The 19,309-nt window shown below is 56.5% G+C and overlaps 6 protein-coding genes across 6 annotated transcripts; 4 read left to right on the top strand and 2 right to left on the bottom strand.

Moving 5' to 3' along the window:
• Positions 1-867: 867 nt before the first annotated feature.
• Positions 868-3,786, top strand: MYCTH_2299597 (uncharacterized protein). Its single transcript, XM_003660798.1, has 5 exons — positions 868-1,219; positions 1,318-1,419; positions 1,478-1,545; positions 1,630-3,321; positions 3,378-3,786. The coding sequence occupies exons 1-5, from the start codon at positions 1,053-1,055 to the stop codon at positions 3,434-3,436; spliced, it is 2,088 nt and encodes a 695-aa protein (XP_003660846.1). The 5' UTR covers positions 868-1,052; the 3' UTR covers positions 3,437-3,786.
• Positions 3,787-4,101: 315 nt separating this feature from the next.
• Positions 4,102-5,707, top strand: MYCTH_2116318 (uncharacterized protein; the record flags this gene model as incomplete). Its single annotated transcript, XM_003660797.1, has 4 exons — positions 4,102-4,425; positions 4,611-4,875; positions 4,913-5,151; positions 5,195-5,707. 4 exons carry the CDS (start codon positions 4,102-4,104, stop codon positions 5,705-5,707), a joined length of 1,341 nt encoding a protein of 446 aa, XP_003660845.1.
• A 394-nt stretch (positions 5,708-6,101) lies between these two features.
• Positions 6,102-8,552, top strand: MYCTH_2299590 (uncharacterized protein). The gene is made up of 2 exons (XM_003660796.1): positions 6,102-7,157; positions 7,216-8,552. The coding sequence occupies exons 1-2, from the start codon at positions 6,526-6,528 to the stop codon at positions 8,159-8,161; spliced, it is 1,578 nt and encodes a 525-aa protein (XP_003660844.1). The 5' UTR covers positions 6,102-6,525; the 3' UTR covers positions 8,162-8,552.
• Positions 8,553-10,618: 2,066 nt separating this feature from the next.
• Positions 10,619-12,687, bottom strand: MYCTH_2074326 (uncharacterized protein). The gene is made up of 3 exons (XM_003660795.1): positions 12,614-12,687; positions 11,873-12,550; positions 10,619-11,812 (listed from the first exon to the last, which is right to left on the bottom strand). Exons 2-3 carry the CDS (start codon positions 12,464-12,466, stop codon positions 10,826-10,828), a joined length of 1,581 nt encoding a protein of 526 aa, XP_003660843.1. The 5' UTR covers positions 12,467-12,550; positions 12,614-12,687; the 3' UTR covers positions 10,619-10,825.
• Positions 12,688-12,935: 248 nt separating this feature from the next.
• MYCTH_2299585 (uncharacterized protein) lies at positions 12,936-14,463 on the top strand. Its single transcript, XM_003660794.1, has 3 exons — positions 12,936-13,105; positions 13,168-14,156; positions 14,220-14,463. Exons 1-3 carry the CDS (start codon positions 13,103-13,105, stop codon positions 14,266-14,268), a joined length of 1,041 nt encoding a protein of 346 aa, XP_003660842.1. The 5' UTR covers positions 12,936-13,102; the 3' UTR covers positions 14,269-14,463.
• A 28-nt stretch (positions 14,464-14,491) lies between these two features.
• On the bottom strand, positions 14,492-18,912 carry MYCTH_2299583 (uncharacterized protein). Its single transcript, XM_003660793.1, has 2 exons — positions 17,055-18,912; positions 14,492-17,000 (listed from the first exon to the last, which is right to left on the bottom strand). The coding sequence occupies exons 1-2, from the start codon at positions 18,787-18,789 to the stop codon at positions 14,659-14,661; spliced, it is 4,077 nt and encodes a 1,358-aa protein (XP_003660841.1). The 5' UTR covers positions 18,790-18,912; the 3' UTR covers positions 14,492-14,658.
• Positions 18,913-19,309: the final 397 nt, after the last annotated feature.

Raw genomic sequence — 19,309 nt, 5'->3', positions numbered from 1 at the left:
GCGCTGCAACCCGCAAGTGGGCCTTGGCCTTCGGGAAGGTTGTACCCGCTCGGTAGCCCGCAATCGGAGCAGGTTCGAGGCCAGGACCCATTCTTGCCGCCACGCTGAGCAGCCGCGTTCATATGCTCTGTCCAAGCCGTTCCGGCAATGTTTCATTCGATTCCGCTAATAAAAAGGACAAGACACAGCAGGCTCAGTAAGCCACGCAGTACTCCGTACGGATCCACCCACTAATGTTGCATTTATTGCCTGCATGCTTGCCGCGATTGATCGCAGCTGGGAAGTACAGGATGCACACTGTCGCCAGTGTTTTGCTCCGTAACCACCTTGCTGCCATACAAGCACCACCTTCAAGCCATCAGGTCGGGTTGGTGCTTTAGACAGTCAACTAGTTCGTGCTGTGCAATTCGACTAAGTCGCCTTGAAACCCCACATCAACCGGGCATGTTTGGCCACTTGTTGATCTTGGATGCAGAAAATGTTTGTTTGTCGGCATTTGCCTGAATGTGCCGCACTTGGACGGAGTGTGAAGTACTTCGGGACCATCACCAGGCGGAGATTTATCCGGACCGAGGTTCAACGCTTCCAGCCCGGTCATCTTGGGTGTGTTGTATTTCACACAGATCGGGCAAAACTTTCGAGTGCGAAGTCCAGACGACCAGGACTGCCAGTAGCAAGGTAACTACGACGGAAGCATGGTAGCCAACTGATCGCCGCCTTGGTCCGACATCGCCACCACAGATCATGGTACGATCCGTGCGTACCTAGTAAGCTTGCCTTACCCCACAATCAAGCGCCGAATTTTGAGCCCTCGACTCATACCCCGGGGTGGTGGTGGTTGTGGTTTCGCCAGGTCTTTAATCCACACCTGTCACCAAACTCTCGGGCGTGGAGCCATTGACTCTTCGCCTTCTTCTTAATGAAGGACTCCGTCGTCGGTGCACCTTCCTCAGTAACAGCTTGAACTGTTACTACTTCTCTCTCTCTCTTCTTTCCTGTCTTTCTAGGTGCATTGCTTCAATTTCTTTCCTCCCCTCCTTCCCCGTTTCACCATGCTCAGGCAGACCTCGCGCGCCCTCCAAGGGCTCGCCGAATCTCGGCCTAGCCAACATCGAGCACTCACCACAGCCCAACGAGCCACCGCCCTGACAGCACGGCGCAACAGCCCAGCCAATGTGAGGAATCAATCGACTACGGCTGCCACAAAGCCAACTACAAGGTGCGTTGACCACCCCTATTCGCGGTGCTCGCGCTCTTCGTGGGTGACTCACCGCCCTGGACTGAACCTCAATTGACTAACCTGGGTTGTTCAATTAGCGAGGAACGGCCGAGACCCAGCCCGTCATTCAACACTGCAGCGAAAGACCGAAGCCATGTTCAGCCCCTCGTCAACCCGCGGAAGAATGATATGGACGAGTCGTACGTTTGGTCCCCCGGGCACACCGTCGCGTATGTGACTAACACCGGCATTGAACAGGTTCATTGGGAAGACTGGCGGCGAAATTTTCCATGAGATGATGCTCAGGCATGGTGTTAAGCATATCTGTGCGTTCCCGGCTTCCCCCCCCCTCCCCCCCCCCGCGTTCTCTTTGAACCCCCTTGACCTTTGGTTAACACATGCTGCTGCAGTCGGCTATCCTGGCGGCGCTATCCTTCCCGTATTTGACGCCATTTACAACTCGCCCCATTTCGACTTCATCCTTCCGAGGCACGAGCAAGGTGCTGGCCACATGGCTGAGGGCTATGCTCGCGCTTCTGGCAAGCCTGGTGTTGTGCTGGTGACATCCGGGCCCGGCGCGACTAACGTGATTACCCCGATGGCCGACGCCCTTGCTGATGGTACGCCGATGGTCGTTTTCACCGGCCAGGTGGTTACCTCGGCCATTGGAAGCGATGCCTTCCAGGAGGCGGACGTGGTCGGCATCTCGCGGGCGTGCACCAAGTGGAACGTCATGGTCAAGAGCGTTGCCGAACTACCCCGAAGAATCAACGAAGCCTTTGAGATTGCTACCAGCGGCAGGCCTGGCCCGGTTCTTGTCGATCTTCCCAAGGATATCACGGCTGGTGTCCTCAGGAGAGCTATTCCCACCGAGTCTGCCATCCCGGCGATGCCCAGCGCCGCCTCTCGCGCCGCCCTCGAGCTCACCCAGAAGCAGCTCAACAAATCGATCCGCCGTGTCGCCGAGCTCATCAATATCGCGAAGAAACCCGTCATATATGCCGGACATGGAGTCATCTGCTCGGAGAACGGTCCCGAACTGCTCAGGGCCTTGGCGGACAAGGCTTCCCTTCCAGTCACCACCACTCTCCACGGCCTTGGTGCTTTCGACGAGCTGGACGAGAAGTCGCTGCACATGCTAGGCATGCACGGCTCTGCGTACGCCAACATGGCGATGCAAGAAGCCGATCTGATCATTGCTCTCGGTGCACGTTTTGATGATCGCGTCACCCTCAGCGTGTCCAAGTTCGCTCCGGCGGCTCGGGCTGCGGCCAAGGAAGGCCGCGGAGGCATCATCCACTTCGAGATCCTGCCCAAGAATATTAACAAGGTTGTGCAGGCCACCGAGGCCATCGAGGGCGATATCAGCCCCAACCTTAGTCTGCTCCTGCCGCACGTTGAACCCAAGACGATGGCCGACCGGAAAGAGTGGTTTGACCAGATCAATGCGTGGAAGAAGAAGTGGCCCCTCTCTGACTATGAGCGGGCGGAGCGCTCTGGCTTGATCAAGCCCCAGTCCCTGATTGAGGAACTGAGCAATTTGACGGCCGATCGGAAGCACAACATGTATATTTCCACTGGTGTCGGTCAACATCAGATGTGGGTTGCTCAGCACTTCCGCTGGCGCCATCCCCGGTCCATGATCACATCGGGCGGTCTCGGCACGATGGGCTACGGCCTGCCCGCTGCGATCGGTGCCAAGGTGGCCAAGCCTGATGCACTTGTTATTGACATCGACGGTGATGCCTCGTTTGCCATGACCCTAACTGAGCTGGCCACTGCTGCCCAGTTCAACATCGGTGTCAAGGTTATCGTTCTGAACAACGAGGAGCAGGGCATGGTCACGCAATGGCAAAACCTTTTCTACGAGGACCGGTATTCGCATACCCACCAGAAGAACCCCGACTTCATGAAGCTGGCGGATGCCATGGGTGTGCAACATAGGCGCTTGGTCAAGCCCGAGGAAACCGTGGATGCCCTCAAGTGGCTGATTAACACCGATGGGCCGGCTTTGCTCGAAGTGGTAACGGATAAAAAGGTGCCGGTGCTCCCCATGGTTCCTGCTGGGTCTGCTCTGCACGAGTTCATCACCTGGGATAGTGGTACGTATCCCTTGAGCTTGCCCCTCGTGGATGACACTAACTGACATGCCCAATAGAGAAGGATAAGGAGAGGAGAGCGCGGATGCGAGAGCGCACCGGTGGCCTCCATGGTTAATCACCACCATCTTTTGAGTTCAAACCGCCTTATTTCCCTTTAATTTGCCAGCTCGTCACTTCTTGCTGCTTGTGTTTGCGGAACGGATCGGAAAAATCTGGTCACTGGCATTTGAGCCATTTAGGAAAGTACATTATGGGTTAGCAAAAGTTGGTCGCGTCCGTTGTAGGATTTGTTTTCGCTGCGAGGAGCCTGGGGTTGGTCAGAGGGCTCTTTTCCATCTCCCGCCGCGTAGGCGGGCGGGCTGTACATATTGGACGAATGGATACCATGTTTGAGCGTTCGAGACATTCTAGTCGCTCCTTGATCGCCTCCTAGCTTGAAGTCTGCTGGTCAGTATTTGGTTGCTCACCGAAATGCAAAGGTAGCAGCCGCCGCCATGCCACTTCGCTATTTCGCCCGTCTTGGGGCCTCTCAACTTTGTGTCACCGACGGATGGTCTCGGCGCTGGTCCGCTTGTAGTGTTAAGGGCGCTCTGTCGGGCAGATCGTCCGCGCTGTCGGCGAATCGCCGTGCGGATTACGAAGGGCTCACCGGCAGGCAAACATGACTCACACGAGAACGAACATCACCCAAGCCACCTTCACTCAATCTCCGAAGACCTTGGATCGCATCTCGAATGGAACCCCACTTTCCCGGACACCTTTCTTGTCACTCAGTCAACCATGACGGCCAACTTGACTAGCCCCGAATGCGACTGGGGCAGCTCTGAGAACAAACCAGGCCCTCCACCAGGCAGGGATGAGAATGGCAGCATAGGCCCTGTGGGGGTAAGGGAGATAGCAGTTGATCCAAACAAGCAAGTAGCAGCGAGAATCGAAGAAGACTCGCCGATGGGAAAGACCACGACGGAAGGGCCCGTCTCCACGGCCAGGCTCCTCGCGATCCTGTCCTCGCTCATACTGAGCATCTTTCTCTTCGCCATCGACATGACGATCGTCACCAACGCCATCCCGCGCGTCACGTCCATCTTCCACAGCCCCAGCCACGTCACTTGATACGGAAGCGCCTTCTTCCTCACCACCGCGCCCTTCCAGTCGGCATGGGGCAAGGTGTTCCGCTACTTTGACCTCAAACTCGCCTTCCTCTGCGCCATCCTTGTCTTCGAACTGGGCAACCTGATCGCAGGCGTCGCGCGGAACAGCCCGACGCTGATCGCCGGCCGCGCCATCAGCGGCATGGTGGCGCCGGCATCATCACCGGCTCCTTCGCCATCATCGCCCTGGTGGCGCCCCCGGGGCGGGCTCCGGCGTGCATGGCCACCTTGGGCGTGACGTTCGGCTGCGCCAGCGTCCCGGGGCCGTTGCTCGGCGGCGTGTTTACCGAGAAGGTCTCGTGGCGGGGGTGCTTCTTTATCAACTTGCCGCTCGGCGCCGCTGCCTCCGGGGCTGTTCGCGGTGGTCTTCACGACGCCGGCTGCGGCGGCGGCGCCTCGAGATGTGTCGCTTGGCGAGAAGCTGCTGCAGCGGGACCCAGTGGGTATAGCTGTGATCATGGGGGCGTCGGCCTGTTTCTTGATTGCCATGCAGCTGGGAAGCGAGGCGGCCGTCTGGTCGCGGCCGGCGACGATCGGTCTCCTTGTGGATTTCAGCGTGCTTGCTGCCGTTTTCATCTTGGTTGAGTGGTTCCAAAAAGAAAGAGCCATGGTGCAGTTCTGCATTTTCAGCCGGTGGTGCATCCTCGGCAACGTCATCGGCATCTTCTTCGTCGCCGCCGTACTGATCCCTCTGCTCTACGCGCTACCGCTATACTTCCAAGCTGTCGCCTGTCGCCGGCATTTCCGCGGCCGACAGCGGGCACCGCACCATCCCGCTCATCCTCGGGGTGTCGGTCCTGACCATCGTATCCAACACGTCCATGCCTAGGGTCCACTGGACCGTGTGGCTCATCAGTGGCCCGCTTATCATGACTGGCGGCGTTGCCTGCCTGTATACGCTCGACATTGAGACGCCTCTCGCCAAAGTGCTTGGGTTCCAGCTGATAACAGGTTCCGGGATTGGCCTCGTTCTACAGGTACCAATGGTGGCGAACCAAAAGCTTGCCTGCTCCTTTCCCGATGTTGCCGTTGTTACCGGCGCCATTCTTTTCTTCGAGGCGACCGGAGCCCTGCTCTTCGCGGGGGCAGTTGAAGCAACCTTCGTTAACGGTCTGGTACGATGCCTGGAAGTAGAGGCACCATGGATTCCTGCGCATGAAGTCATCGAGGCTGGAGCGACCGGATTCCGACACCAGTTCGGATCAGATTCGGCAACCATCTTGACAAAACCATGATTGTTGAGCTTGCCTGCTCAGGAATCGCCTCTCTCGTCGCGTTCGCTGTTGTTTTCGGTGTCTGGGTAGGTCATCGGAAGACGAAGGACCAAAAAGGTGGGAGGGGATCATGAAGTGCTTTGCTTTGGAACTTCTAGCAAACTGATGTGTACCAAAATAATAAATCTTTCCGCCTGCGTGCCCAAGCACGTGTCCATTTAAAGAGGTGCATCTGGTTTGGGAACTGCAGCCGAAATGCAACAAAGCTTGAAGGGACATGGAAAATATATGTCCCCGCATATGCTCCGCTCAACGGTCAAATGCTCGGCGGTGTTGCTCTCACAGTGGGGCTCCCGGCGCGAGCTCGCACCCCGCGCCCCGCACCGGGGCTCCGCGTGAGGAGGGGCACATCCAGATTGTTGCTTCCATGGTGTGTAGCTAGATGAAGGAATTGAACGAGAAATGACCCGATATTAGAATATTGGATATCCACTGTAACATCCAACGGCAGGCTTCGCAGGTTTCCCCGTATTGTGTCGGCACAAAGCTTCACTGCGTAGCACTTTTTTGCTGCTGGAGCTGCAGCGCGGGGCAGAAGCGGCCAGCTTCAGAGCCCTCCGAGTTCCTCCCCTCTCCCCTCAAGGGACGCACCACATGACTTAAAGATACGCTGGAGGGTCGACTGGATATATTCTCGCATAACACCGTTCTTTCATTCTTTTTCCTTCTTTCTTTCGTCAACCGAATTTGCGAGTCAGCAACCAGGAAGCAGGAAAGGACAATAAAAAAGAAAAAAAAAGAAAAAAAAAAGAGAAAACATAGAAAAGGGGAACTTTGCAATGGCTGGTCCTGTCCCAATCGCCCATTCTTTGGGTGATATCTACACCTCCGATGCCCTGCCCTCACAGACCAAACGATGGAACAAGCTGGTGTCTCAATTCGAGGCGAAGTACGGTCATGGCCCCGAATTTGTCTCCCGGTCACCAGGCCGAGTGAATATCATCGGTGAGCACATCGACTATTCACTCTACCCGGTGTTGCCCATGGCCATCGCCGCGGATGCCTTGCTCGCTGTGTCGACGAGCCCGACTCCAGAGAACGCCAGCAGTTACACAATCAAGATTGCCAATGTGCAGGGGTCAAAATTCCCCGAGCACGAATTCTCTCTGGGGTTCGACGCCGTCGACATTGACGCCACCGTCCACGAGTGGACTAACTATTTCAAGTCGGGCCTGCGCGGCGCCCTGGAGCTGCTACGCAAGAAGCACGGAGATGACTTCAAACCCAAGAGCATGAACATCCTTGTCGACGGCACTGTTCCTACGGGTGGCGGTTTGAGCTCCAGCGCCGCCTTTGTCACTGCCAGTGCCCTTGCGGTCATGATAGCCAACGGCGAGCAGACTGTTGACAAGACCGAGTTGACCGAGCTGGCTATCGTTAGCGAACGGGCAGTCGGCGTGAACTCTGGCGGGTAAGTCTCGGCGCAGTCTCTTTCACCAATGCACCACCTGCTGACATGCCTACTTTAGAATGGACCAGTCCGCCTCCGTCTTCTCGGAGCGCGGTTCCGCCCTCTTCGTCTCATTCAGCCCAACCCTAAAGGCGCGCCCCGTTCAGTTTCCCAAGACCAACCCAGAGCTGGTGTTTCTGATCGCCCAGTCTTTCGTCACCTCGGACAAGTTCGTCACCGGGCCCATCCACTACAACCTCCGCGTGGTCGAGTGCTCGCTCGCGGCAGCCTATCTCAATGCCGTCCTGAACCCACCCGGCACCCGGCTACCTGCCGATGCCGCCCCTCTGGGCATCAGCCTTCATGGGTTTCAAGAAACCTACTTTGCCTTGAAGGAGCGCGCTGCCGGGGCCACGTCGAGCAAGTCCGTGTCCGAGCAGCTCCAGGAGCTGCTCACCCTAACAGAACAGACGCTCGACAAGCCGGAAGGTTACACCCGGGAAGAGATCGCCACGGTGTTGGGAATCACCGTCGACGAGCTCAACGCCAGGTTCACCTCGCGCTTCCCCGTCCGCGCCGAGCGCTTCAAGTTGCGCCAGCGCGCGCAGCACGTCTACAGCGAAGCCTTGCGCGTCCTGCAGTTCCTGGACCTCCTCGAGAGCAGCAGCTCGCCCGCCAGCGGCGAGGACACAGCCGCCTACAACGCCCGGCTCGGCGCCCTCCTCAACGAGACTCAGGCCTCCTGCCGCGACGTCTACGAGTGCAGCTGCGCCGAGATCGACGACCTGTGCGCCATCGCCCGCCGCAACGGCAGCTACGGCAGCCGCCTGACCGGTGCCGGCTGGGGCGGCTGCAGCGTGCACCTCGTGCCCGCTGACAGGGTAGCCGCGGTGCGGGAGGCGTGGGAAACCGAGTACTACAGCAAGCTGCAGCTAAGCCAGGAGCAGAAGGAGGCGGCCGTGGTGGTGAGCCGACCGGGGAGCGGGAGCGCGGTGTTCCTGGTGAAGGGTGGAAACTTGGTTTGAGCGAGGCCTTCCTTCTCCTTGCAGCTCAAGATATCCCAAAAGCGAAGCGTCTTGGGAATTGTTCTGCTTTCCCTTCCGGACGGTTACACTTCCCAGTTTTCGGACGTTTGCTACTACTAGTCGGTGTTTCCTTCCAGCAGTATATAGGGGATTTGGAATGTTCTCAAGTGGAATTGATATGTTACCCGACCCCAGGATGGATACATTCCACCAAGTTCAGAGAACGAGGTTCTCCGCTGTCATGTTCAGTATGAAACCGTGTTCGGAGCGACATGAGGGACCAGGAGGGTCTTTGTTAGGATAATATGAATTAGGCGGGCTAATGAGGCAACCTTGTAGACCCCTTGGCCAGAGGCATTTTACATCCTCCTTCCCGCTAGCTGGTATACCAGTATCATGGGCACTTCTCATTGCTGCATGGAAAACATCAAAAATCAACAACCTGATCAAGGACTGCCAAGGATCACGGCCAGAAGTCTCTGGAATTTTCAGGATCCCAGGTCTTCGAGAACATATTTAGCAGACAGATGTATCAGGTCAGAGGATGAGGCTGAACTTGAGCGAGCTATTAGCGTATCTGTGAGCAGCTTATTTATCCGCGAGACCCCTGATTCCTTCCTGGCTAGTGTAATGCTTCTGAATTGTTAACTCTTGATCACTTGGGGAGCGCTCGCGGCCGCGTTCAATAAGAAGGTGCCCCAACTCATCCGAGCTACTATATCCATCATTGCCTCCACGTTCTTCCCGCTTGCATGTTGACATGATCATTCATTCAGACCGGGTGCGTGTTGATACTTTGATTGGGTTGGTCCCCAGTGTTCAAGGGTCGACCACCAGGGGAATACATGGTCTTTACATGCCCAGAAGATGAAGCGCATATGGAGTCAAATCTAATCCCGGAGTGAGGCCTCACTTCCCTGTTCATCTTCGGTCTCCTTGTCACTGTGAGAGTCAACATATTGCCTACGCTTGACAAGGATGTCAATGTTGTCTATTGGACCATGTATCGCCCCTCCGGTCATCTGGTACAGCATGATATAGAGCGTATCTTGTATGATTTGCGCCACTATGCGCCCTCTGAAGCGACTGCGAATGGCATGCCGCGTCTGCGTTAGCCGTCCCCTGCTTTAGGGCTGTAATACTCTGTATGGACCTCTCGCGCAGCCTGTATATCTCCCCTGGAAGTTTGGTTATCGCCGTATATGACCTGGAGAAATGCAATTCTCACGCCAACGTTGCAGGAGCGTTCCCGTTTGCTCCAGGATATCTTCTGCAATCATGGATGGTACTACCCCGAGCTTCAAGATCTGAGTCTCGGGCGAAAATCAACCCAGCTCTCGTCTATTTTTTTTTTTCCCTATCGTATGCTCTCACCCCTGAATCTCCCCCAGGCAGGGTGCTCTGAGGTACCAGAGTACCCAGTCAGAGTAATCAACGGCGAACAGAGCAGTCGGTCATCGTTCGTACAATGACGCCGATTCGACGTCATCACGCCACGCTGCCATCGTCTGCTGACCTCTCTTATCCACCGTCCGGCGAGTAAACTGGTTGAGACCAAGGCATGACTATTAAAGGGTCCTCTTGCCCATTGCCACCATATCTAGCTTTGTCATTCGGTTTTTTTTCTTTTTTGCGGTGACTTTTTCGCATCTACAACAACAAAACTTCAAGAAACACAACGAAGACCCCTTCACAATAAGAAACAAAACGACCGAAAGGAAAAGGAGTTCCAATTGACGGCTTGCTGTTTGTTTTAAAGCAACGTTTTACTCCTTGCGAGAGAAAATATCTCGAAGAAAATCTCATTATATTCTTCACATCACCATGAGCGATTGCGGGTGTTCGTCCTCAGGAACCTGCAACTGCCCTGCTGGGCAATGCACCTGCCCCAGCTGCCCGGTAAGCATTATTGGATGCTTCCATTGAAGTATGCATCTTGATCTTCGGATACTGATGCTTAGCGGGGTGGTAGAGGCCTAACAAGTAAACGAGGTCGTATAACTTGGTGTTCGGTCACGCACGCCTAGCAAGGGCTCAACTTGCCGTGGTGTTGGATTTTGAATTCTGTATCACTAGGTCTGCTTCTTATGGGTGCGACATGCGTGCACACGCCTGATCCTGCGGGACATTTGTTCCAACACTCGTCTCGTGTGTTGGAAGTTGGATGTGTTGACTGCTTTAATTAGCTTTTGAAGCGAGTGAAGAAGAACGGTGGAAGGACATCCAGACAAAGGGGGAAAAAAAGAAAAAAGAAAAGAAAAGGTAAAAAAAAGGAGAAAAACATATAATTATGTTATGATGGACATAGTACCAGTACAATTGGATTCTGCATCATCTGAGCATTCGATTCGAATTTCGCGACTTCCCACAAAAGTGCCGGTAACCTCCTCCTGGGACCACAAAGCTGGAGAGATCTACGCTGGGCCACTTGTTGGATCAAATCCTCGGCTGATTGTGAGATTCTCGCCCTTGGCATCGGGCAATGGTTGCTCAATTCCGCGCAGGCTCGGTATAGTTCAACGGGTCGTTGCAACCCAGTGTACCCGGCGATTAGAATGGCCCTCCTGGCATCCTTTCGATCCAATGTGTTATATCACGGCAAATGTTCATTAGGTTTGCATTCTAACTTCGCCACCCTTCTTCCGCACCAACATTGCCCTTCTCTCATGCCGCCTCTCCCGTAGACCTAGACCCTGTCCTCCTCTCAACGTTCCTGACTCTCCTCTTCGCCCGTACTTGGACCCGCCTGTACTTGGTATACAACGCGATCGCATCCCGCATCACGACAAAGAGGCACCCACCCACCAGGCTGCGACCCCAGCGTTGCTGCAGCAGGCCGGCTGGCCCCTTTCTGCCCCACGAGCGTGCCGGTGCTACCCAGGTCCTTGGGGCGACGGCGCGTATGAGCTCTCCCATGCCGTACGAGATGGCGGGGAAGAGGAGGGATGTGACAAGGCTGTTGATGACGAGGGTAAAGTACGAGCCTTCGGGCACGTCGTCGTTGTTGCGTTGATTGTCGGGAGCGTTCTGGACGTTTTGGTTCTGCTGGGCCGCTTCTGGCCTGGGTTGTCGCTGGTCTGCAGGCTCTTGTGGGTTCTGGACTTGCTGCTGTTCCTCGTGTTGTGCTGCTGCCTCGGCAGGGAGTTGAAACCCGTCTCTGCCCCCGTCCACATCCTCATCCTCCAGATCGCGCCCGGCATCAATCTCGTCTTGGTCGTCGGCGAGCTCGGCTCCTATCCTGATCTCGAAGTGCTCATTGGCAAGTTCGACATCGACATTGCCCGCTCCTTCAACGCGGACGTCGGCAAAGAGCCCTAGAACGGCGCGGCCGAGATTGGCGAATGCGCCCCAGAGCCCATCGGCTTCTTGTTCGTTCCGGGCGGCAGCTGCTCCTGCGGCGGGCGCGGGAGCCGCACCTGCTGTGGGCGCGGGAGCCGCACCTGCTTGCTCCGCCCCATTTCTCAATGCTGCGTCGTCCTCGGTGGCGGGTAGCCCACGCAGTGCGCGGTTCAATCGCCGTTCCAACGGTCCGAACAGGTCGTACAACAGGTAGGAGTAACTGAGTTGTACGAGCGGCATCAGCGCCACGACCCAGTGCGGCGACGGAGGCCATGTGGGAAGATCGTCCTGAGCGACCAGGGTTGCGCTGTACTGCATCATCGCAAGAGTCAGTTGAACTAGGCCCAGATTGACCCGAAGAGGGCAACTCACCAGGACGGAGAAGGGCAGAACTACAACAGTCCCGAGCCACGGAAGCCACCGCATGATCACCAAACCGGGCCCGATAGATGACAAGATCCATAACTTAATCAGGGTCGACGGCCATCGTTGGCGCTCCCCCGGCCACATCCACCGGGCCACGGCACGGCGGCCGGCGAAGATACTGGCCGCGGTCTGGCCGTACCACAAAGCACCGGCAAAGCTGCCGCCCGTTATGATGAAGGTCAAGATGTATGGCGACACGCGGCTGTATCGGGCATAGAGTAGATCCCTAATCGCAAGCAGGGGGTCGTGCGGCTCCTCGACTGTGATGGTGGCCTTGCAAGCCGGACACTTGAAGCCACCCTTTTTCGACTGGCGAGGTGATGCCTCCATCTCGGCAATCCATCGCAGCATACACTCCTCGTGGGCTTCGAGGCTGCAGGGGCATGGGTTCACCCATGTTGCGTTGGGCGTGTCTGTGTCGTTCTGCAAGCAAATGAAGCAGACTCGCTGCTCATTTGTGGCGATAGGCGCTGGGATAATTTCATGGACGGAGGTGGGCTGCGGCGATGAAGCGGCAGTTCCGTTGTTCGGCGACGCCATGTTCAGCGACTTTCGCGCTCTAGATCCTCAGGGTTGGAGATGGATGCGATGCCGGAGAGGAGCGCTTCTGGTATCTTTGATTAACTATCCCGCAGTTAGTCGCGGGCTATACGGAGCGATAATGAATCTGTTCCTGTGTTTACTTACGTGGGGCTATTTCTGGCCCTTGCCATTGTAACGGCCTGGCGTGGATGAATGGTCGTGCTAGAGAGTGCTCGATGAATGCGAAGCGTGCAAGGCTGAAAGATCCATGGATAACGGGAGCGCCCGGGAACCAGTTAATTGACATCAGCGAGCCCCACTGTTTTCTTACGATCCTGTACGTCCGTCCTCGATGACATCCGTACTCTGTGCTCATTACAGGTTGAAACGGTAACCGTATGAATGTTACGCCATTACGAAAGTCCAGACCGCCCGCAGTTACCCCACTTAACGCGCAGCCCCTCGATCGACCGGCGTAGAATCTAACCGACACCTTTCCGTCTGGTCGAAACAGCCCCGCTACCCAAGGGACGAAGTGCAACACTTAGGGGTTTACGTTTCTTTGACTTGAAGCTTTGCAGTAACCTGCGGCTTCACAACCACTTTCTCTCCAACCATTCTGTTGAAGGCTTACAAAGTGCCAAGTAATTCGCCATGGTATGGTTCATTCAGAGCGAGACACTTTTTGGTGATATTTAGAGAACTAACCGACCGGACAGAGCACAACACCAAAGCAGCGCCTTGCGCTGGCTATCTGCGACTTCCTGTCGACGTCGTTGACCGATGGCACCCTGACTTCCGAAGAGAAGGACTCGATTGACATCGCCATCAACTGCATTAGCGAGTCCTTCGGCGTGGACTTCTCGGACAAGGCCGCTGTCTCGCAGGCTATCGGCTCGCAGAACCTCTTCCAGATCTACTCGGTCTACGAGAAGCTCAAGAATGCCGTCCCACCCAAGCCAACGGGTTCCGAGGCCTCAACCTCCTCTTCACCACCTCCTTCCACCGCCACCCCGACCGAAGAGCAAAAGAAGCAGGCCGAGGCTCTGAAGTCCAAGGGCAACGCGGCCATGGCTCAAAAGGATTACAACGCCGCCATCGATTACTACACTCAGGCCCTGGCTTTGCACCCAGGCAACGCCATCTTCCTGTCCAACCGTGCGGCTGCGTACAGCGCGGCCCGGGACCACGAGGCTGCCAAGGCCGACGCCGAGGCCGCCGTCGCCATTGACCCCACGTACACCAAGGGCTGGAGCCGGCTGGGCCTGGCGCGCTTCGCACTGGGTGATGCTAAGGGCTCGATGGAGGCGTACCAGAAGGGCATCGAGTATGAGGGGAACGGTGGCAGCGAGGCGATGAAGAAGGGCTACGAGACGGCCAAGCGGAGAGTCGAGGAGATTGAGGCGGAGGAAGCGGCGGCCGCTAACAATTCATCGACCCGGAATGCTGGTAGTTCAGGCTCGCCGGGCCTGGCTGACCTGGCTGGAATGTTTGGCGGCGGCGGCGGCGGCGGCGGCATGCCTGATTTTGCCTCCATCATGAACAACCCCATGTTTGCATCCATGGCCCAGAACCTGATGAGCAATCCGGAGATGATGGCCAATCTGATGAACAACCCCCGCCTGCGCGAGTTGGCCGACTCCTTTGGCCGCGGTGGCGGCATGCCTGACATCAGCTCGCTCATGTCAGACCCGAGCGTTGCCGAGATGTAAGCTTTTTGCTCCCCAAACCCCTCAAACCCCTTGTGATACAAGTGCTGACGAGGCTACAGGGCCCGGAATTTGATGGGCGGTGCTGGACGGGGTGGTGCTGGAAGGTGATAGTTTCCTATCATGATGTTTGCCATGGTCAGATTCCTTTCTATAAGGGTCTCTGATCGCGTGTGAAAGCAGCAGGTTCAGGTGTGGTACATCAAATGCTGTTTTCGAGTCTCATTACCAGCTCTCCTACTGGGGACTCTGTTATCCAACTACTATCTCGCGCGGGAGCATTCTTACACGATTGATGGACACGTCACAAGACTTTGCACCGACCTCTAGCCGGATTTTTCCTGACGTTGTCTATTTTGCGTGACGAGTGGTACCAAAGCTGAGCAAGAAAAAGTGCACCCATAAGACCTATAGAAACAGTCCGCAAAACCCACCGTCCATGATCGATTTTTCCTTCCATGTTTCTTCTTCGCAACGCCTCAAGCACCATCCCAGTTTTATCTAACCTACCCACCTCCGCGCGCTCCTGAACATCCTGAGCCAAGGTCCAAATTCACCCCACTCGGCAACCTCCTCGGCCGGCACATAGCTGGCTACATCCGCCAGAATAGTCCGCTCCGGATGCGGCATCATGGCCAGCACACGGCCATCGCTGCTCGAGACGCCCGCCACACCCCCGGGACTGCCGTTGGGATTGTACGGATACTGCTCTGTGACGTTCAGCCTGTTGTCGAGGTACCGCAACGGAATGCCACCCGCCTCCGCCAGGGCGCGGAACGACTCATCCGATTCAAACTCGGCTCTGCCCTCGCCGTGAGAGACAACAATCGGCAGGCTGGAGCCGTTCATGCCGTTGAAGAAGACTGACGGCCGAGCCGGGTTGTCTTCGATCCCAACCATGCTGAAGCGTCCCTCGAATTGCGACGAGGCATTGCTAACAAAGGTCGGGAAGTGCTCGGCGCCCGGGATGAGCTCTTTGAGCCGGGACAGCATCTGGCAGCCGTTGCAGACGCCTAGCGCGAACGTGTCTTTGCGGTTAAAGAAGGCAGCCAGCTCACTCCGAGCCTTTTCGTGTAGCAGAATCGACTTGGCCCAGCCTTGGCCGGCGCCGAGCACGTCGCCATACGAGAATCCGCCGCAAGCGGCCAAACCAACAAAGTCGGACAGCGAGCGACCCGCGATGATGTCAGTCATGTGAATATCGACAGGGTCGAAGCCCGCGGCGCGGAAGGCAAAGGCCATCTCGGCGTGGCCGTTCACTCCCTGCTCGCGGAGAATGGCTACGCGGGGCATCTTGCCGAAAAAGCCGGCGATGGACGCTGTCAGGGGAGCAATGTTTTCAGTGGGCGAGAAGGTCAGGTTGTAAGAAAGACCGGGGTCTTCGGAATCCAGAATGGTGGCATACTCGGACTCGGCGCACGAAGGGGTGTCTCGCAACTTTTGCATCTCGTATGATGTCTTGGCCCACCACTGCTGCATTTCGGCCCTGTCGAGGCTGATAAACGGCGCTCCCTCGCCGTACCGAATAGTGAGGCTTTGCTTGGACGCCGGCTGGATGACACCAAACTTCCGGATAAGGCCAGCAGGAGGGCCACAAGTGGCGAAACACCTCTTGAAATTCGTCTCGTCAGAAGCGCGAACTTGGAAAACGGCACCAAGCTCCTCGTTGAATAGAGCTTCGACCATGTCTTTCAGGCTCCCCGAAGCAGCGATGCCATCCATCATGACGTCGACACCGCACCGACCAGCAAACATCATCTCAGCGATAGTGGTGATGAGGCCGCCATCAGACTTGTCATGGTAGGCGAGCACGATGCCACTTTCGTGAAGTTGGGCCAACGCATCGAAGTAGTCTTTAAGGAGATCCACATCCCGAACATCGGGCGCCTCATGTCCGATGGCATTCAACGACTGAGCGAGAGCGGAGCCGCCGAGTGCTTTGTGGCCCAGCGCAAGGTCGACATATAGCAGGATGGTCTCGCCCACATCCTCGACTCGGCGAAGCTGGGGCGTCCAGGTGCGCCGGATATCCTCAACCAGGCTAAATGCGGAGATGACAACTGACACCGGCGCGGTCACACTCTTCTTAGTTTCCCCGTCTTTCCATGACGATTTCATGGATGTTGAGTCTTTGCCCACGGGAATACTGACGCCCAGCTTCGGGCACAGATCCAGGCCGATCGCTTCTACGGCCTCGTAGAGTGCAGCACCCTCTCCCGGATGGTTTACAGCTGCCATCCAGTTGGCGGACAGCTTCACGCGCCGCAAGTCACCGCGGTAGCGGCCGCCCTTGATGTCTGCTGCTCCAAGGTTGAGCAGGCTCTCGGCTACAGCCATCCTGGCGGAAGCGGCAGGAGAGATGAGGGCAAGTGTGGGCTTTTCACCCATGGCCATCGCCTCACCGGTCCTCGCGCCATTGAGGCTAAAAGACGTGGCTGTAACAGCGACATCGGCAACCGGTGTCTGCCAAGGCCCGACCATTTGGTCCCGAGCTGTAAGGCCACCGACGGTCCGGTCGCCAATTGTGATCAGGAATGATTTGGAACCGACAGAGGGCATCCAGAATACGCGCTGGACTGCCTGCTTGAAGAGGTCTGCATCGGCCAGTGAGCTGTCGGTAGCCGATTTCAGGCTAGCGACAGGGTCGAAAACGGGCCACGCAGGCTTCTTAGAGTTGACGATACGCTCCAATTTCCGGCCTTTAGGGAAAAGAACGTCCATAGGGACGTCGATGGGTCGGGGATACTCTTTCGATTCTCTGTCGGTGAGAATCAACTTGGAGACACCGTCGACTTCGCGGGACAGCACGGTTCCGACGTCCGAAAAGCCGCAGCGCTCACGTCCTTAACTCTCGTCAGTTCAAGCTTTGAGAGCGCATGGGAGAGGAGCGAACTTACTGCAAATGCTCGTGAATCGTTCCATGCCCTCGCTGTTCACCAGGATGACATAACGCTCCTGGGCCTCATTGCACCAGATTTGGAGCGGGCTCATTCCCTTATCTACGCTCTCGACCTGACGAAGTTCGAACCGGCCTCCAAACCCGGCATCCCTGACGAGCTCAGGGAGTGCGTTGGAGAGACCGCCGGCGCCAACATCATGGATCATCGCAATCGGATTGTTGTCGCCCAGGGCTATGCAAGTGTTGATGACCATTTGCGCGCGGCGCTCCATCTCAGGATTGCCGCGCTGGACGCTGTCAAAGTCAAGGTCAGCGTTGCCCTCTCCCGAGGCGTTGCTGGAAGCAGCGCCGCCACCAAGACCGATCAGCATGGCCGGGCCGCCGAGGACAATGACATGCGCACCCTCCTTGACGTCTTCTGGCCGTTTAAGCGCATGCTTCTCCCTGACCATGCCAACACCACCAGCGACCATGATCGGTTTGTGATAGCCGCGGAACTCGCCTTCCGCGTTGGTGTCGTCCGCTGTGAGGAGCGTGCGGAAGGTGCCCGTAAGGCAAGGACGGCCGAACTCATTGTTAAAACGGGCGCTTCCGATGGGAGCCTCGAGCATGATGTCGAGACTGCTGGCAAAATGCGCCGGTCGGCCCACATCGATTTCCCAGGGAGCCCGATGGCCTGGGATTAGCAGGTCGGATACCCAAAAACCGCAAAGACCAGCCTTTGGCATCGAACCCCTTCCAACGGCTCCTTCATCACGAATCTCACCACCAGATCCAGTAGCGGCGCCCGGGAAAGGGGCAATGGCAGTGGGGTGGTTGTGCGTCTCCACTTTGGCCAGGACATGTAGAGGCTCCTTGTGAAGCTTCCAAGAACCGGTCGAATAATCAGGAGCCCAGAGATTGGCGTGCTCACCCTCCATAACTGCCGCATTGTCGCTGTATGCAGACACGGTGAAGTCAGGAGTCACCTTGTGGGTGTTCCTAATCATTTCGAAGAGCGTCTTTCCCTTGGCCATTCCGTCAATGGTCCAATTCGCGTTGAATTGCTTGTGGCGGCAATGTTCTGAGTTGACTTGGGCGAACATGAACAGCTCGATATCGTGCGGCGGGCGTCCCAACTGTCTAAATTTCTCGACCAAATACTCTACCTCCGACTCGTCGAGAGCCAGCCCACGCGCCTTGTTGTATTCGTTCAAAACCTGCGCAGGATCGCGACCGGCGGCAAAGATGTCAACGACCTCGAGAGGAGCAGGCTGGCTTTCAGCAAACATGGCGCCGAGATCGGGAGCTTCGGTCGCAAGCGTCTCGGTCATGCGATCGTGCAGGACATCGCGGAAGGGCACCACCTTGTCGTTGTAGGGTTGCTCGAACTCAATGGCAATGATGCGGCCGCGCTCAATTCGCCGGATTTGCTGCTCGAAACCGCATACCTGAGCGATGCTGGTGGCCTTGGAGCTCCACGGCGAGATATACCGCGGAGTCACGTACCACTGCCGTCCGTAACCAATGTGCGTCAGGTGAGAGGCAGACAGCTCGGATTCAGTCGGCAGAGGAAGCAATTGAGCGAGTTTTTGCTGGGCGGCGCCAGTGTCGCCCTCGACGTGGGCATAGTAGACCCAGGACCCTCGCACGCTCGAAGCCTTGATGGGCGCGACCTTGTTGATCTGGTCCTTGATCTTCTGGGCCTCAGCGGCCGTGAAGCAAGAACCGCCTGCGAGAGTAAGATGCGCCATGGCGACGACGTGCGACGACACCAAAGGCGGACGAGGGGTTTGTGATGGATGAACTAACAGAGAGCCAAAGCTCACTGGGCTCGGTCTTTGCGAGTCATCGAGAGCGACGACCGGAGGGCGGGGTTCTCAACTTTTTGAAATTTTACAGCGGGGGACGCGCCCTTTGACAAGCTGCGAGCCCCGCTATTGACGTAACGTATGTATCTCGGGTAAATACAGCGTACCGTTCATATATTGTTACCACGAAGTACCCTTCCGTTTGCCGCTCTTATACATACACAGCTAAGGAGTCCTGATTACATGCAATGTGCATAGATAGAAGAACATTAGCGATACTCGGCAGGAGGACAGACGAAACCCTCTTTGGCTCTACCATACTAATTTTGTTTGTCTAAGTACTGAAAGTCCTCTACTTTGCCGTTACGCCTTAGGCGTCTAAGCTTAGCGTGCTCGTTGCTTTGCTTAACATATCCTATCACTGCATACGCTGGTTTGAACGAAGAAGAGGGCAGCGATTACA

Source organism: Thermothelomyces thermophilus, chromosome 1, assembly GCF_000226095.1.
Source record: "Thermothelomyces thermophilus ATCC 42464 chromosome 1, complete sequence".
In the NCBI taxonomy this organism is placed as follows: domain Eukaryota; kingdom Fungi; phylum Ascomycota; class Sordariomycetes; order Sordariales; family Chaetomiaceae; genus Thermothelomyces; species Thermothelomyces thermophilus.
This window is presented reverse-complemented; position numbering and strand designations above follow the sequence as displayed.

Coding starts and splice junctions, on each gene's coding strand:
- MYCTH_2299597 (XM_003660798.1), top strand. CDS start 1,053: ATGCTCAGGCAGACCTCGCGCGCCCTCCAAGGGCTCGCCGAATCTCGG. Junction 1,220..1,317: donor GCCACAAAGCCAACTACAAG/GTGCGTTGACCA, acceptor TTGTTCAATTAG/CGAGGAACGGCCGAGACCCA. Junction 3,322..3,377: donor GTTCATCACCTGGGATAGTG/GTACGTATCCCT, acceptor CATGCCCAATAG/AGAAGGATAAGGAGAGGAGA.
- MYCTH_2299585 (XM_003660794.1), top strand. Junction 14,157..14,219: donor GACCCGAGCGTTGCCGAGAT/GTAAGCTTTTTG, acceptor ACGAGGCTACAG/GGCCCGGAATTTGATGGGCG.
- MYCTH_2299590 (XM_003660796.1), top strand. CDS start 6,526: ATGGCTGGTCCTGTCCCAATCGCCCATTCTTTGGGTGATATCTACACC. Junction 7,158..7,215: donor GTCGGCGTGAACTCTGGCGG/GTAAGTCTCGGC, acceptor TGCCTACTTTAG/AATGGACCAGTCCGCCTCCG.
- MYCTH_2299583 (XM_003660793.1), bottom strand. CDS start 18,789: ATGGCGCATCTTACTCTCGCAGGCGGTTCTTGCTTCACGGCCGCTGAG. Junction 17,001..17,054: donor ACGATTCACGAGCATTTGCA/GTAAGTTCGCTC, acceptor ACGAGAGTTAAG/GACGTGAGCGCTGCGGCTTT.
- MYCTH_2074326 (XM_003660795.1), bottom strand. CDS start 12,466: ATGGCGTCGCCGAACAACGGAACTGCCGCTTCATCGCCGCAGCCCACC. Junction 11,813..11,872: donor TTCTGCCCTTCTCCGTCCTG/GTGAGTTGCCCT, acceptor GCGATGATGCAG/TACAGCGCAACCCTGGTCGC.